The 15517-nt window shown below is 39.4% G+C and overlaps 1 protein-coding gene across 2 annotated transcripts in view; it reads right to left on the reverse strand.

Moving 5' to 3' along the window:
• Positions 1–15517, reverse strand: part of RELN (reelin) — a 293331-nt gene that overhangs the window by 27449 nt on the left and 250365 nt on the right. For both annotated transcript variants that reach the window (XM_066986910.1, XM_048068408.2), the window contains exons 42-47: positions 12738–12958; positions 11519–11666; positions 7909–8167; positions 6406–6655; positions 4824–4992; positions 1191–1331 (exon numbers count right to left, since the gene is read on the reverse strand). In XM_066986910.1, coding sequence (XP_066843011.1) covers positions 1191–1331; positions 4824–4992; positions 6406–6655; positions 7909–8167; positions 11519–11666; positions 12738–12958 — 1188 coding nt within the window. The remainder of the gene's footprint in view (positions 1–1190; positions 1332–4823; positions 4993–6405; positions 6656–7908; positions 8168–11518; positions 11667–12737; positions 12959–15517) is intronic.

Here is a 15517-nt window from a genome sequence, read left to right on the forward strand (position 1 = left end):
CTTTTTGAGGTTGTTAATATGAAACAAAAACAATTTTTGGAAGGATAGTATTGTGTACATGTTTTTTCATTGTTGCTGATAATACAGAGTACAGTCCAACATAGAATGGTATCAGTAAAATACATTTTACTGTAATAGATAAACCTAAAAGAATGTGCTGAGCCTAAGAATGTCCTGCTAATGTTAAATTTTAAATGTTTCTGTAAAGTTCTACTGGGTAGATACTGTTCTTTTAAATGGTCCCTGTTTTTTGTCTCATCTGAAAAACCTTCTTCTTATATTGTGTTAAAGTTTAGATAAAAGCACAGAAAGTTCTACTACTACGTAGATTTCACCAAGGAGGCCATGCCATGGTACTTCAGTGCTGTTGGGATATAGGACAATGCCAGAATATGTGTATTCTGCAGTGGAATATATTTCTAACAAACATAGTCACAGCACAATTATACCACTGTTCTCACATTTATGCTATCATCTGTGGACTGGAAAAGCAGCAGATCCATCTGGAAGGTATTTCTCTGTTGCCAGACAGAAAATCTGGGGAGGTCTAGTTGTTGTTTGTTAGCTTTGCAGGGCTCTGTGTGTGTTGTTCTATAAAACACGTTGAGGATCAAGTCCATCTGCCTCCATAGTCAAACCCTGCTATGAAGCAGAAGCATCAGGCCATCAAGCCAACATGAGTTACAAGGCAAAAATAGGCCTTGTGAAGAACTGGCATCTATTGTTTTGCTTAGCAGATGCATCCCTTTGCCAGCCCTTGTGCTCTGCACCCAGCACCAGGATGAGGGCAAGGGGAGATGACATGAAACCCCTTGGGAACCAGGGATGACTTCTGGGGAGCTCAAGCACTGTATGTCCACAGAGGGGTGTGCAATCTCAAGGAGTCTCTTCTCCCTCCCTTATGGGAAGGTGGTCAAGCCGCAGCGTAGGCAACAGCAGAGGCTGCTGGAGAAGGGACCAGTGGTATCATCCATGATGTGTGAACAGGCAGAGATCCGCCAGAGCCAACCCCAGCATTCACCCAACCTGTTGTTATTTCTGTTCCTCAGCAGTCGTGATGCCCTGCTCAGTTTTAAAAGCAAAACTCCTTCCTTTTAAATTGTGTCAAAACCTTTCCTGAGATTTTCTTAAAATTACAGAAGAGTGAAATGCTGCAGTGCTGTGTAGGACAAAGGAAAAGTTTCACTTACACACAGTTATCTTGGGTGCACTTCCCATGGCCGCTGCACATGTCTATACAGCCATCCCCAATGTAGACGTTATCAATCGCCCAAGTTTGCTGCTTATCAAAAGGAGCAGGCTGGTGCCAGCGGAAACGAGTTGCTTGAGACCTTTGGGGGAGAAAGAAAAGAAGAAAGGTAGTGCACTACCTAAGCTAATCTTTATTTTGACTGAAGGGAAATTTCAGTCTTGCAGCTGGACTGCTCCTGGAAGATTTATTCAATATCAGCACAGCCCTGGGCTGATTCCTGACAGCAACAAGGTCCCTGAGAGGCCAAGGAGGGAGCTCCCAAATTCTGAGAGCAGCCCAGGAGAACCTGCAGCTGGGAGGCAGGGCTGGGCACAGCTGCTGCTGTGGTCCCGGTGCAGCCCCAGGACGTGCTGGTACCAGCTGCGGCTGGTACAAGTCTCTCGCTTGTACAAGTCTCAAATAAATTTGACCAGCATGTTAATGAAAGGAGAAGTGGTGTCCTGAATTTTGTAATGGAAAAGGAGGTCCTCCTAGCTGAATGTTTATGGTGCATTTTGCCCATCCTTGAAGGGTGAAGTGACAGAAAGTGGGAAGTGGCTTGCGTAGATGCTTTGTGGGACAAAGCGCATAGCTCCATAGCACACCAAGAATGCGAGAGATGGGAAAGGGAGGAGAGCAAAGCAAGTGGCTGTGTTTGGCACAAGGGAAAAGAGGGTAGGAAGAAGGTGGTATGCCCGAAGGGATGCTCATAACCATGTTCCAGCTGGGTCCTGGCATAAATTTGAAGCTGAGAGATAGTTGGGAATTGAATCAAGCTGCAATGACCCCAATCTTCCAGGTTGCACCCTGAGCCTGAGTTTCATTGCTTCAGCGATGAACTAACCTGACTTTTTCTTCTGTGAGTCCTCCTGGCTGCACTTACATAGTGCAGCTCTAGACAGTAAGTTTGCTCCTATGTGAGGTACTGCGTTTTTAAATCTACGGGGTCAGGTGAGCCCTGTGTGGGACTTGTGGAGCCAGTGATGGTGTGACTCTGCTTTCACAGTTTCCTCCCTACCCTCCAACTATAGCTTGGCTGGCAATGTTAAGAAATGATCTATGGTGCCATCCTGGCTCTTTTCAATAAATCATTTTCCTTTTTTTTGATTAAAGGTGGAATTTAGTTCCCTATTCGAACACCTTATTTTGATGCAGCTATATGTGAATTAAATGTCTTATCTCCCAAGGTAGATGATGGAAACCCAGCTGAAACAGTCAGGGGACACCAAAGAGCTATTCATCTCACACAGCTGTAGACACCAGTATGTGAATAGCTGTGAGTAGATTAATTTCTGCAACTTTTCAAGAATACCATTTTAAATTCAAACTAGTCTGTGTTTTGCTATACAGCACCAGATGGCAGCATTGAACTTTGTGTAGTCTGTTTTCTTTAAAAACTCAGTTGTAAACCCCAAAACAAATAAACAGCAAAATCCCCCCAATTTATTCAGTGTAAAAATAAACCTTTTCAATGTTATTCTATGAATTATTTCTTAATAAATATATTGCGTGACGTGAATGGATAACAAGTTTATCCAAAGAGGAATCTACTGCTGTGTTGTCTAGTTGTTCGCCAAACAGCATTTTTTAAAAGAAATGCATAAATTGGGAGGAAGTCCTTGAGGATTAAAGACAAAAATGTATATCTCACTCTCTCTGCTTTAGGTTTGGCACTTCACTAACAACTTACAGAGCTGATGCTCCTGGGAGAACTTTATATTCACATTTGCATTTTAAAATCAACTGTAAGATAAAACTAAGTGTTCATTGCCTTTTGCAGGCCACAGGTTATATAGCACACTGGGGTACACGAGCCCTAAAATGCTATGTCAGTATGGGGGCTGTACACTAGACAGAGCTGTTGACTAAGTAGCCTGCAAGTCCCTAAGATATACAGATATAAATAGTCAGAAATACACGTGCTATTATGTAGCTTGAAGTAGTAAAACAGTGTAAAAATTATATCACACCTTTAGTAAAGGGCTGTACTATTCCTTATTCTAAAGGTTAAGTTTTCCATTGCTTGTGAGCTAGGGTTGTAATAGCCTCTCTCACACAATCCCTATCTTAATATCTCTGGGAAATGGTATTGCTTGAGCCAAGACATATAGTTATTGGACTGGAGAGAATAGCAATTTTTTTTTTGCCTCAATAGGGATCAGACTTCTTCCTTTGACATACAGCACTCAAAAAGATTTCAGCTTTAAAAGCACAGCTATGTATAAAACTGAGTTAATCTCAGGTGATATGTTCCTTTTAGGTCCGAATTCAATTGGTTTGGAGCATCAGCCCCAGTCCTGATTTATCCTGTGAAGCCCTAGAAAATCATTTCTGAACATAAATTTACAGGCTTTTTATAAGGACTGTTGAGGTAATGGATTTTGTAGACAATACATAGTGAAACAGTACAATAAGTAAGCAGAGAATATCATCCCTGGGAACAAGTCCTAAATATACTATTACTTGGCATAAATCACTGCAATGGAGATAGGGAAGAGTCTAGATGCCAAAACAATTAGTAACATGGACTTTTCCACTGCCAGTTTCAAAACTTGTGGCAACTGTATAGGTGCTCTCAGTACAATTTCTGGAAAATAAACATCTCTGTTTCAAAACTTCTATGTGCGTTCATTGGCATCTTTCATAACAATCTTCTCAAACAGGTGTAAGCAATGCCTTAACTCTGGCTACATCTGTGACAGCAGTTAGCTTGGCCTATGCCTTTGGTTAGGAAATGGGGCCCAGTGGTAGGAGAAGAGCTGTAGAGTGAAGTTGTGCAGAGAGCTTGACATCCACCTTTGTTTCTGGGTTTTATGTTGGCCTAGCACTACACTGGTATTATCAGGTATGACTGCACGGGGGACAGTCACAGCTAACAGCACGAGATGAACAAGAACTGGAAGTCTGCATTACCCAGTTGGCCTTATATGGATTTTTCTGACAAACAAACAAAAAACCAACCAAGCAAACAAAGTGAAACTGTTTTCGGGGCATCATGATGAAACATATGGCAGTGCTCCCACTAGCAGTCAGTGCTCCTTTCACTGCATAAAACACAGCCTCCCAACAAATCCCACAAGTTTTCTTCTCTCAAAGACAAAATAAAGTACAACAGGGAAGAGGAGGTGAAAATGGGGCATGTGTAATAGTTGAGAGAGATCCAAAAGGTACAAGGAATGCACAGAAAAACAAGAAGCCTAAAAAGTGTTACTCTTAAAACACCAACTCATAGCCAAGAACAGCAAGAACAGGATGCAGGTGGGGGATTCAGACAATCAGCCACCAAAACAACCAAATGTAGTGAGGGTGACAACACCAAGAGATTCTTTAAAGAGTTCCCCCTGCTCCTGCCCCTCCCCAGGACAGGGCACAAAATAATTTCCTATTTCTAAATACCTAAGAAAAGTAAACATACGTAGTAGCTTTGCAATTTTTATGCAAAGCAGGATGGAGTTTTCTTTACTTATGTGTTGCTATCTATATTGACCAAACAAGAATGGCAAGGTACAATTATTTTAACACTATAATGTATCATATCTCAATACACAGACATGTATTTAGATTTATTCTGCAGAAAACCAGGGAGAGGTACCTAGTGTAGGGAGGCAGAGGCAAAGTAATCCGGGTCCACTTGTTGAAAGTGTCTGATATGAGAATCCTCTGGAGATGGTACTTGTTACATTCCACGTTAGTGGGAAGACAGTCTCTCAAAATCGGGTGCCAGGTCAGTCCAAGGTCCACTGAATATTCCAGTTCAATAGCTAAGGGTGGAAAGACAGTAAGTCAGTTAATTTAGAGACTCGCATGCATAGGTCTACGACAAACCTTTAGTCACGAGACTGCTCTGACAAAATAAACACTCAAAACTTTTCAAAACTTTGTGTTGGGAGCACAAAGATGATGGCAATGCTGGAAGATACATTATATGTTGCTGAACAAGTATAACTCAGGAGAAGGCTGCAGTACCCATCAGCCACCTAACTCAAAGGACCACAGGTGCAAAGATAAAGTAATCTGTCAAGTCACCAGGATTAATTCAAGCCAATTTCTGTAGCTGCAGCATACAAGAAAGTGATGTGACAGCACCACGACCAGAAGCTTTTTGTTTTTCAAGCTGAATGATGAGAACTCAGCTGGTTGTAATCTCTGTGTAAGGCAGAACAACTCTCAAATTCAAACTTTTGGCTCTTCAACAAGATGGTTTAGTCACTCTTTCCATGCCACTCCAGACCAGCTCATTTCAGTATCCAGCATAAGCAATTTTAAATTGAGTTTGTTAGTCAATGAGCTTATTTTCATTCAAACACAATCTACCCATATTAAACTAATGTATTCATTTCTAGCAAAAATCAGCAATTTCATTATTTTGCTGTTTAGGGCTTATAAATTTTATTATGAAAAATAAAGATTAGTCAAGCTCACTAAATGCTTCAAGTTAAACTTAAAGTTAAACATATAGATATATACATACAGTTACACAAATAAAAGCATGCGTATGTACACGTACGTATATATGTGCAAAAACCTGCTCTGCACTGAATGTGCATTGTATGGAAAAAAAAGGAAACTAAGGAATAAAAAATTACATCATTATGTGCACATGCATGTATATATGTTTATGTGTGCATAGATATATGCACACATTCATACATAGACATATGCATACAAATATATACGTACTTACTATTTCATATGGATTATACACATTTTCACAATTGATTCTGACTTAGCTTGTGTCAGAAGTAGGCTAATACAAATGATTTCGTAGTCATACAAGTGCAAATGAGATCTGAATTGAACCTTCTCAAAAACTGCAAACCCACAAAACAAGAAACATATGCTGGGAACACCCAGCTGCTTATTATTAGAACCAGAACATCATCCCAAGCAGTGGATACAATATGCTGGCAAATAGACTATAGTAAGACAGCTGTTAGTATTTTTCTTAAATTAGTTGAACTACAACTTAACTGCCTGGAGGAAAAAACATACTTTAGTTTATCTTAGGCTTCAGATACCAACAATAAATGCTGATATTACAGTTCCCGACAGAAACATGCAGTTTTCTTTGGTTTCTCAGTTCTTGTTATGATGGGTAACGGAACAATAAAACAGGTGAACTTTCCCATACGAGAGAGTAAGAGAAAGGGCAAGATTCACTAGGAAGTCATTACCATAGCAGGAGTCTGTGACAGAGCAAGATGCTGCAAAATCTATTTGCAAGAAGGAGTCTTCGTTGACAACGATGTCAGTGGTTACAACATAGCGGGTGCTAGCTTTCTCGATGAACACCAAAGCATCCCCAGTAGACCCACAGACTGGCATCTTTGTGCCACCAGGATGGAGCAGCCACTTTCTACTATCCAGCGTGGTGAAATCATCTTCTAATACCGTATTGCCAGAGATGTTTCCTCCAATAAGAATCTGAAACATCATAAAAGGAATTGTTATTGAAAAAAAATCATGCTTAGAAGTCTTCACAAATGCACACATGACAGAGAATCCTGGAGGAGGAAAACATTGAGTGATCTATGCATATATGTATTCTTATGGACCATAATAGACAAATTTACTTTGTAAAGATTTTATGTTATGGGGAGGGGGAATAGCTTTTTCCTGTAGAGGCATCCTAAAGAGATTGGCTCAGCTGTACAAATCTGAAGTTTAAGGAGGTGAATTTCATTCTGAATGAAGTACAAAAATAAATGTTGATAGGAGCAAAGTGATTACACTGTTATTTTTCCCACTGACTGTTCAGCTGTCCTATAATCTGATGAACTACTACCAGATTGCATCTGATGATTGAACTGGGGCAATATTCTTTGTTTTGATGTTGACTTTCAGAGATTAGGATTTTAAAATTCAACAAATAAGGTAGAACTAATTCTTACTTGTTATTCTGAATTCAGTTACTGATTGTTCTGAACTAATATAACTAACTAACTTCAATGAAGATATAGGAATGAAAGAATAAGATTTTTTTCATTTTTAAATGGAGGGATGCGAAGTAAAATTTTGTAACATGGATGGATGTTCAGTGTCCAGGTTTTTCCTATGGACCTGAACTAACTGCTATAAAAAAACAAAACAACAACAAAAACAAACAAACAAACAAAACCATTAATGAATATTTAAGCAAATTCAGCTGGGGCAGCCTAATAACACTACTTTGAGTGCAATGACTTCAGTGGAGTTTCTTGAGATTTATACCAAATCATACAAAGCAATACAATATACTCTGAATAGAAGCAAATCCCAAATATGAAACAAAACTTCAATTGCTTTCAAAATGAGAAGATTGATTTAGATTGAAGTTTTTCTCTATTTTTTCCTATTACATTCTACCAAGGAAATTACATATTTGGATTGGTTATGATTTTGCATACTAAGGCCTTCTGCAATGTGACTCTGTGGCTCTACCCATGTATTAAAGACCTTCCTAGCTCCTAAATAGACATTCAGCACCCAACATAGAAACAGTGCATTAAAAGCACAAAATTAGCAAACTGCAATTTTGCTCAATTATTTTGCTAGATTAGTATAATTCTGGAATATCTTTATAAAAAGCATTTTTGCTTGACCCAGTGAAATGACATGCACCAATAAAAGGGAAACATTAAGACAGAAAACAGTCTAAAACTATATTAAAAAACCCAACAACCCAGAAGAGTACTTACCTGATCAATTACCCAGGGACTGTAGAAATGCCCATTCTCAGATGGTTGCCACCAGCGAATTCGAGTGGAGCTGGAACGGGCCTTCATTGGGATTTCCAGGGCAATGTATCGTCCCACGTTGCTTGAGTTGCTGAAGAGGAACTCCTGGAGAAGGCCCCAAGTGAGGCCACCGTTGAGCGAATATTGCAGAAGCACAGGCTGGCTTCTGGGGTCTGGTACCCCCTTACCGCATCCCAATCTCATGAAGAACTGCACAAATCTAACAGTGAGAACAATTACTGTAAAAAATTGTTTTTCTGCAACATCCTAGATAACCTGAATTAGAGAGACTTAGAGTTTGTCCATTGACAAACCCCATCATTTCTTGGTGTAAGAGTCAGCTTTAGGAGATGTTATCATTTCCTTTTCAAAGGCTCAAGAATATAAGTAGACAGACAGGTGGGATGACAAAAAATCATTTTGCCTGTGTGGTAGTTTGCCAGAGGCTGAACAATGCTGGTCATTTTTGTTTTGAGCTTTTCTCCGTGTAGCAGATGGTGTTGCAAATACCAGAAACATAATCCTGGGTGAAAATTTTATCCTGTAACCTGTGAGTACAGATTTTAGTGGTAGAAAAGCAATGGTGCCTTAATGGTGCCTTGATCATAATTTGCTAGGAATTTGATGAAATGCTTAAATTCAAATTTAAAAAAAATGTTTTCCATTGACATAAACTAGTGAAAATCTGGACAGGAGAACAAAGCATGCTTCACTTTCAGGGACCATTTTGTCCATTTAGTCAGCATGGGAAATTTGTCTAAATCACACCACTTAAATGTGCTGGCTTCCCTGAAGCCAGCCCTAGACACCCAGGGACATGAATGCTTTTATTCCTTTTTTAATTGGTTGCTCCAAAGAAGCACAATAGGCTTGTATCAAACTGAGAAATTCTTCCTGTTAGATGATGCTTATAAACAGCACTGCAATGCACTTGGAGTGGAGGGAAACACCGTTGTAATGATATTTACCCATCCGACTTTCAGGGATATTACAAGTATTAATTCGTGTTTGCACAGCTCTCGCACAGCTTTAAAGTGCTCTATCTGTTCTAATTATCATTGCATTAGTGTTGCCTGGCTCACAGTCGAATGAAACATGGGAAAACAAGTTTTGTATCAAAAGTCTTGGTCTGTTTTTATCTGCAGGTAGATCCCCTGGGAGTGGAGGCTGCAGAGGTGCTGAGGAGACAAAGCTTCAATAAAACACTGAATCCGCAAGTCAATTAATTCTAATGCTCTCTGTGATTCGCGGTTCCTCTTGGTGCTATATATAACTTCTTTCACTATAGATTATATCCACCTCCATGTCCCAGACATAACATATTGCTTCAGCTGTAAAGCAATGCTGGGGACCCTCATGGATCAACATATCATCTGTAATGGATTGGAGTCACTGCTGGTGGGTCTTTGTTCCTCTACAGATTCTCTTTGACATTCACCACGTAATTTAAAGGAAATAAACCCAGGTGACCTTTTCTCTGTTGAATCTGCTCTCCATGGGTTGCTATTCTTTCACCTGAATTTTTACTAGTGTAGTAATAACTCATTCAGATATAAGTAAAATAATGTTTTATTATTTTACAACAGTTTAAAAAGATAGCCATTTTAAATATGTCTTTTCTCACTCCACAGATATTTTGCAAAGGTTCTGCCTATTTTGGAATGGAAAAAACAAAGCTTTCTTACGGATACTCCAGCAATTCAGAATTGAAAGGGGTTTGATCAGATGTGATACCTAAAATATACCATCCCTACTGATATTTCATGCTGTGTAATTTCAGCTACGGGAATCACTGTAACGGCAATACATTGTCCCCATGGTTAAATTCTTTAAAATACAGAGATGATGACAGTGAACACTGGATTGGAGAGTCCACTTAATTTAAATCCCCACATGCAGAGTAGCATACAGGACTGACACCACTGCTCAGCTGTGTGTTTCAGGAAATCTCTAAGAAGAAAAAAGGGAGACTTTTAATGATAACTGAGTCCAGTACTCCTTAAAAGATCTATTAGAAATGCTGTTTATCACTGGTTCTTGTCATTTCTGGAATAAATAGAAACCTCTCCCCAGGTCCCAGGCAGAACTTGGCATGTCTGTGTCAGTCAGATCGGTTGTCTTGTTTTGCAGGTGGCCGATAGAGTCAGCCTGGAAATTAAGCAAATCCCTATGCAATTATTTTAGGTTTCTAAAGAGCAGTCCCCAGCAAAGCCTTTGCAGTCTTCCTTGCTGTTTAGAAGAAAACATGGAGTTATTTGTTGATAACTGTTATTTTTCATGGCATACACAAGAAATTAAACATATTGCTCTGTTTTCCTTTTATTAGGACAGGAGACATTTATCTCTATATAACACCTTGAGGTCAATATATGCAAATCCAGCTACAGACTTTCATGGAGAAGAGATAAGTGACGTCCCTTTGAACATGAGCAATAAGGAAAACATGTCATTTAGTCTAATGAAGCAACTTAAAAGATCTCTTGTACCTTCTGTTAAAAAATCTTTTAATTTGAGAACAGTCCAGGAAATCAAATTACAGCAGCATATGGATGTTTGTATTTACCAAGTTCTGAAAAAAGTTTGTTTTGAGTAACCTCACAAATTTAATACAAGGTTCTCTAATATTACACTTCAATGAAGGTTAGCTAATTGCTTATCTAGAATTGTAATGGTTAGAAATTAGGCTTTATTGACTATGAGGCTCTGCAATGAAACCATTATTTAGACCGTCAGTGTTAATGAGGACAAGCCAAAAAGAGGTAAACTGCCTGTTAAAGTGTATCCCTCAGAGCATTAGAGAGGAGAAGGGAGTTTGCAAGATATCAGTGGAAAAAATCACAGGGAAAAGGCAATCTTTCCAAAGTAGCAATGTAATAGGTTAAGATACTTAGCAAACAAGGGCTATTCGTTAGCATGCACAAAATTAAAATGCAATTTAATTTATATTAACTTTTGTGTAACTTTTTTATGTGGCTTGCTTAATATGTCTTTCTCATCAAATATCTCCTCTGAAGGCCGTAATGACACATGGTCTCTAAATACAGTAAAAATATTTGTTTTTCAGTTGCTGTGCTCATTGTAGCTGGTGACAGCTTGAAGGGAATTTCTCAGTGAATTACTGGAAACAAATATGCACAATAAGAAGAAATCAACATTCAGAAATGAAAGGATTATGAGATGATGAATGTAACACTTATACTGGCAGCAGATACTCCTGCTTCAACAGCAGCTCACAATATAATGAACTGTAAGATAAGCAGAGTGTGTGATGTGCAAACAATTTGTCATGTTACACATTTAAGAAATAAAAACTTGTATATACTGAAGATGTGGCGTCAGATCCTGGAGTTCTTATTCAAGAAAAAAACCCTAGTGTTAAAATTGTTAATCCCATTCAAGTTCAAGTTAAATTTAAGTTAAAATGGTAGCAGTGGTTAAAATGGAATATGTGCTAAAGTAGGGAAGGCAGAATATACCAGCTTGCCTTTACCATAGAAGTATATCAAATGTCTTATTCTTCAGTATATTATTTCTTCAGTGAAATACTGACAGGACTTTAAAATTGTGTTACCTTGCTTGTGACAAATCTAGGTCTCGAGTCATCAGCATACGTAAGCCTTCTTCATTAAAGAAAAGGTTGTTTCCTCCAGACATAATGCCACATTTCCTTGATGGCTTTCCACCACTCACAAGCAGGAATCTATCAGACTCCAGCTGACCTGAATACACAGTAAATACATATTTATGATTTACTCCAAAGTGCTCCTGCTGCAAGAGTACTATTTCCAGAGGAAGAGAGCTAAATTAAACATTACTTGCAGAGTGAACAAATATTCATGCCAGTGTTTATGATTCAGTGTTTTCTAGAAAACTGCCACAAATCAAAACAAAATAAATTGTTAGCCCAGAAGTATGAAGTTTACTCTCCAGTTATGGAGCTTACTCTCCAGTTATTCACATGATTTTCTACTTCCCTTCATTTTTCTTAAGATAACAGCAATGTATCCAGCTCTATAAGGAAACTGCGTGCCATGTGCTAGCATGCAAGAAAGGGCTGTCAAAATTTGAAATGAACAGTAGTACCTATGAAAGGAGGAATTTGGTTACGAGGTGCTGCTTTATTCAAAATATGCTCTTCTTGCAATACTTGTTAGCAGGGGAAAACCTCGAGCTGTTTTTAGAGGAGTTTGCATGGATGCTGTGTATGCTCAGGCACTCACAGGGCTTTGAGTTCCCTCCTGGCACTGTCCACTTGGGGTCCCCGGTCTGCTGTGCCTGCTGAGCGGTGCTGAGCCATGGGGTCTGCTCCGAAGTATCGTTTGCCCTATGAAGGCCACCCAAAATTTCCTTTGCAGGGAGAAACTGCATAGCCCTAAAGCCCTTCTTTGTTTGCCTTGCTTGCATGCATGCTGTCTGTGCTGAAGTCAAACTACCCAAAATACACATTTTGTGAGAATTAAATTGACATATCCGTTTCCAGAAATTGTGTGTCATCATTCTCTTCTGAAATTATTTGCTGCAAGTACAATTTGCAGAAACTCTGTTTTGATGACAAATTTATATTCCAACATGAACAACTTAGCAAAAAGTCAGTTACTCCAAAACAGGCAATTGATAGCCATCAGACATTCACAAACCATGCGTGAGAATTACATCTAAACAACTTGACTCATGGGAATAGTCTCACAGCATAGTTTAGATTCAGAAGCATGCAGAAGGTCTCATCTTTGAGCCCCAGGTTCCACTAAGACTAACAGGTAGAAATCAGGCTAAAAAAAGAAAAGAGATACCTTCAAAATCATCCTTAAGGAAGTCAGAATTCTTGGTACTTATTTTGCAGGTTGGCCCAGAGTACCCTGGGTCACAGATGCACTTTGTGCCGTTGATGCAGCTGCCATGCCCATTGCACATCTCCTCACACTGTGGACCAATGTACACGTTGTCAATGGCCCAGGTCACTGGCTGGGATCCAGCAGGATAAAATCCTTGGTACCACCTGAACCTTGCCAACCTGAAAAAGGCGTAAATGTACTTAATTTAAATGAAAGTCTTGTCTTTTGTTGTATACTATATATAAATATACCATCCTATACATACATATACAGTATTCTTTTTGGTGGAATTGACTTGATAATAGTTTAATTCTAGAAACTGACTGCTATGTCTAATTCCTTCATCTTGTCATCTTTATGCTGACATTCAATCCAAGTACTGACAGAAATAAAAATAACATTATTCATTAGCTACAATACCAAAACTGAATGACAGACTTGAAAATGGGATTTGAAATCTAACCACTCTTCTCTCCATCATCCATGGCAAGGATGATTGGCCATGGTCAGACGGATTTCGTTCTGCCTTGCTTTACAGCATCTTCGTCAGACCAGGCCACTCCCTGTCTTCTGGAGAATGAAATCCTGCTTCACACTGGCACCCTGCCTCCAGGGAGACCACTTGTGGAACCGGGCTGGTAAAATCTCACCGTCAATTATGTGAACAGAAAACACGATCTGCCATGTCACCAGGTATTCAGCTTGCTTTCAGACAGCTTAATCTTAAAACAGACTGATAGTGCAAGTTGTTAATTTAAACTATATTCTCCTTTGGGTCCTGGCCTGTCATTTTTAATTCTCAGCCTAAGTGCTATTTGCATCAGTGCTGCATATAAAGAGGAACAGACTGGGGAAAGAGGGAAAACAAACTGAGCAGGGGAAAAACACTTGAGAGACTCATTTTATTCCCAAATGAGAAAATGTTTCAAAGGAGGAAGGAAACCAGAAGAGTGAGAAGGGAAAAGTGCTTAATTTACATGTTTAATATGACTTGTTAGAAACATCTAAATTGAGGGATGGACTCTTTATCAGGGAGTGTAGTGATAGGACAAGGGGGAATGGTGTTAAATTAAAAGAGAGTAGACTTACATTAGACATTAGGAAGAAATTCTTTACTCTGAGGGTGGTGAGGCCCTAGCACAGGCTGCCCAGAGAAGCTGTGGCTGCCCCATCCCTGGGGGTGTTCAAGGCCAGGCTGGATGGGGCTTTGGGCAGCCTGGTCTGGTGGGAGGTGTCCCTGCCCATGGCAGGGGAGCTGCGACTGGGTGATCTTTATGGTCCCTTCCAACCCAAGCCATTCTGTGATTCTGTGATTCTATGATAAATGCCGCAGGCGAATCAATGGCACAGGTAACTGACAAATGTTTTTGTCTTTATTTGCTAAAAAGGAATTTTTATGAGGTGATTCAGGTGGTAAGAGGTAGCTGATCAGTGGGGATACTGCTAGCAGTTTCAAGAAAGGTAACTAAGAATCAGAGTTCTGCTGGAAGTCAAAAACATTGTTTTTACTATGTCCTGAGGTGAAGGACACAAGAATGAGGTTGGAAATGTTTTAAACTCCTCTTTAGGGGACATCTCTGTCCCTTGGGTTGTATTTGTTCCACCCCACAAGAACAGGGAGCCTCGTCTCAGGCTCCCTGCTGGCCTGAGTGAAGGGTGACTGAAGCAAAGAGTGAAATACTAGTCTTGTTGAAGTCAGTAGGTGTTTCTTCACCAGCTCAGCAGGCCCAGGATTTTTTCCTTCAGAACCTTATGGGAATACTAAATATTAGATACAACTATTTGCTGACGACACACATTAATTTCCAAAAGAACACATGTAGTAGAAATAACTGAAGTGTCTTCATCTTCATTTAAATATAATCACTCGACACCTTGGGGACAGAAATGCTGGTTCTATTTAGCATTACACAAGGAATCAGGTTTGCTGATTTTTTCTCATTATTCCAGTGGACTCTGGTGGGGAAAACCCCACATCAGCCCTCTGGCCCAAGGATGTCATTACACCAAAGGCTCCATGGATTCTGCTCTTTGCTTCTGGGTTCTGCTGACTACCAGCAACTGGGGAAGGAACAGGAGGGAAGACAGGCAAATGGGACATAATCAGTAAGGAACAGAGGACTAAAGCAAAATACTTGGAAGGTTTAAATGAGTTAGGAATTTATGTAGTCAAATTTATCATTTGGGGGGTGCATTGGTAGTTGGGTAAAGAGTCAAATTATTCTTTTGGGCTAAAATAGAAGGACAGATGTGCTGCTGCAAAAGATGGTTAACTACTCTATGCTTGAAATGTTAACTGTCATAAAACAGAATATTCAAGTTTAAAATTTAAACATTTTCTTAAATTATTAAACATCCAGGCTTTTCAAACTTGGCTCTCATCTCCTATATAGGTCTTCTAATACTTTCAGAGGCACCTATGAAGCTACTTATTTAGTGGAAGGGCCATTGCACACAGTAGATTCATAAATACAGTCTCATAGTTGCATAGCTCGTTTTCATTCATACATACTACAGTTTAATCCTTAATGATGTGATTTTTTACACAAACTGAGTTGATACTATGACAGTTTTCCCTGAAAAAGTAAACAGTACTGTTTTGAACTTTTTTATGTGTAATTTTGAAAAGTTACATATTAAATTGCCTGCAAGCACAAATTATTTTTCTATCCTATGTATCTGTTATCATCCAATTTAGCACGTCCCACAACCTTAAAGTTCCTAAGTGACTGCAGCAG

Source organism: Anser cygnoides, chromosome 1, assembly GCF_040182565.1.
Source record: "Anser cygnoides isolate HZ-2024a breed goose chromosome 1, Taihu_goose_T2T_genome, whole genome shotgun sequence".
Classification (NCBI taxonomy): domain Eukaryota; kingdom Metazoa; phylum Chordata; class Aves; order Anseriformes; family Anatidae; genus Anser; species Anser cygnoides.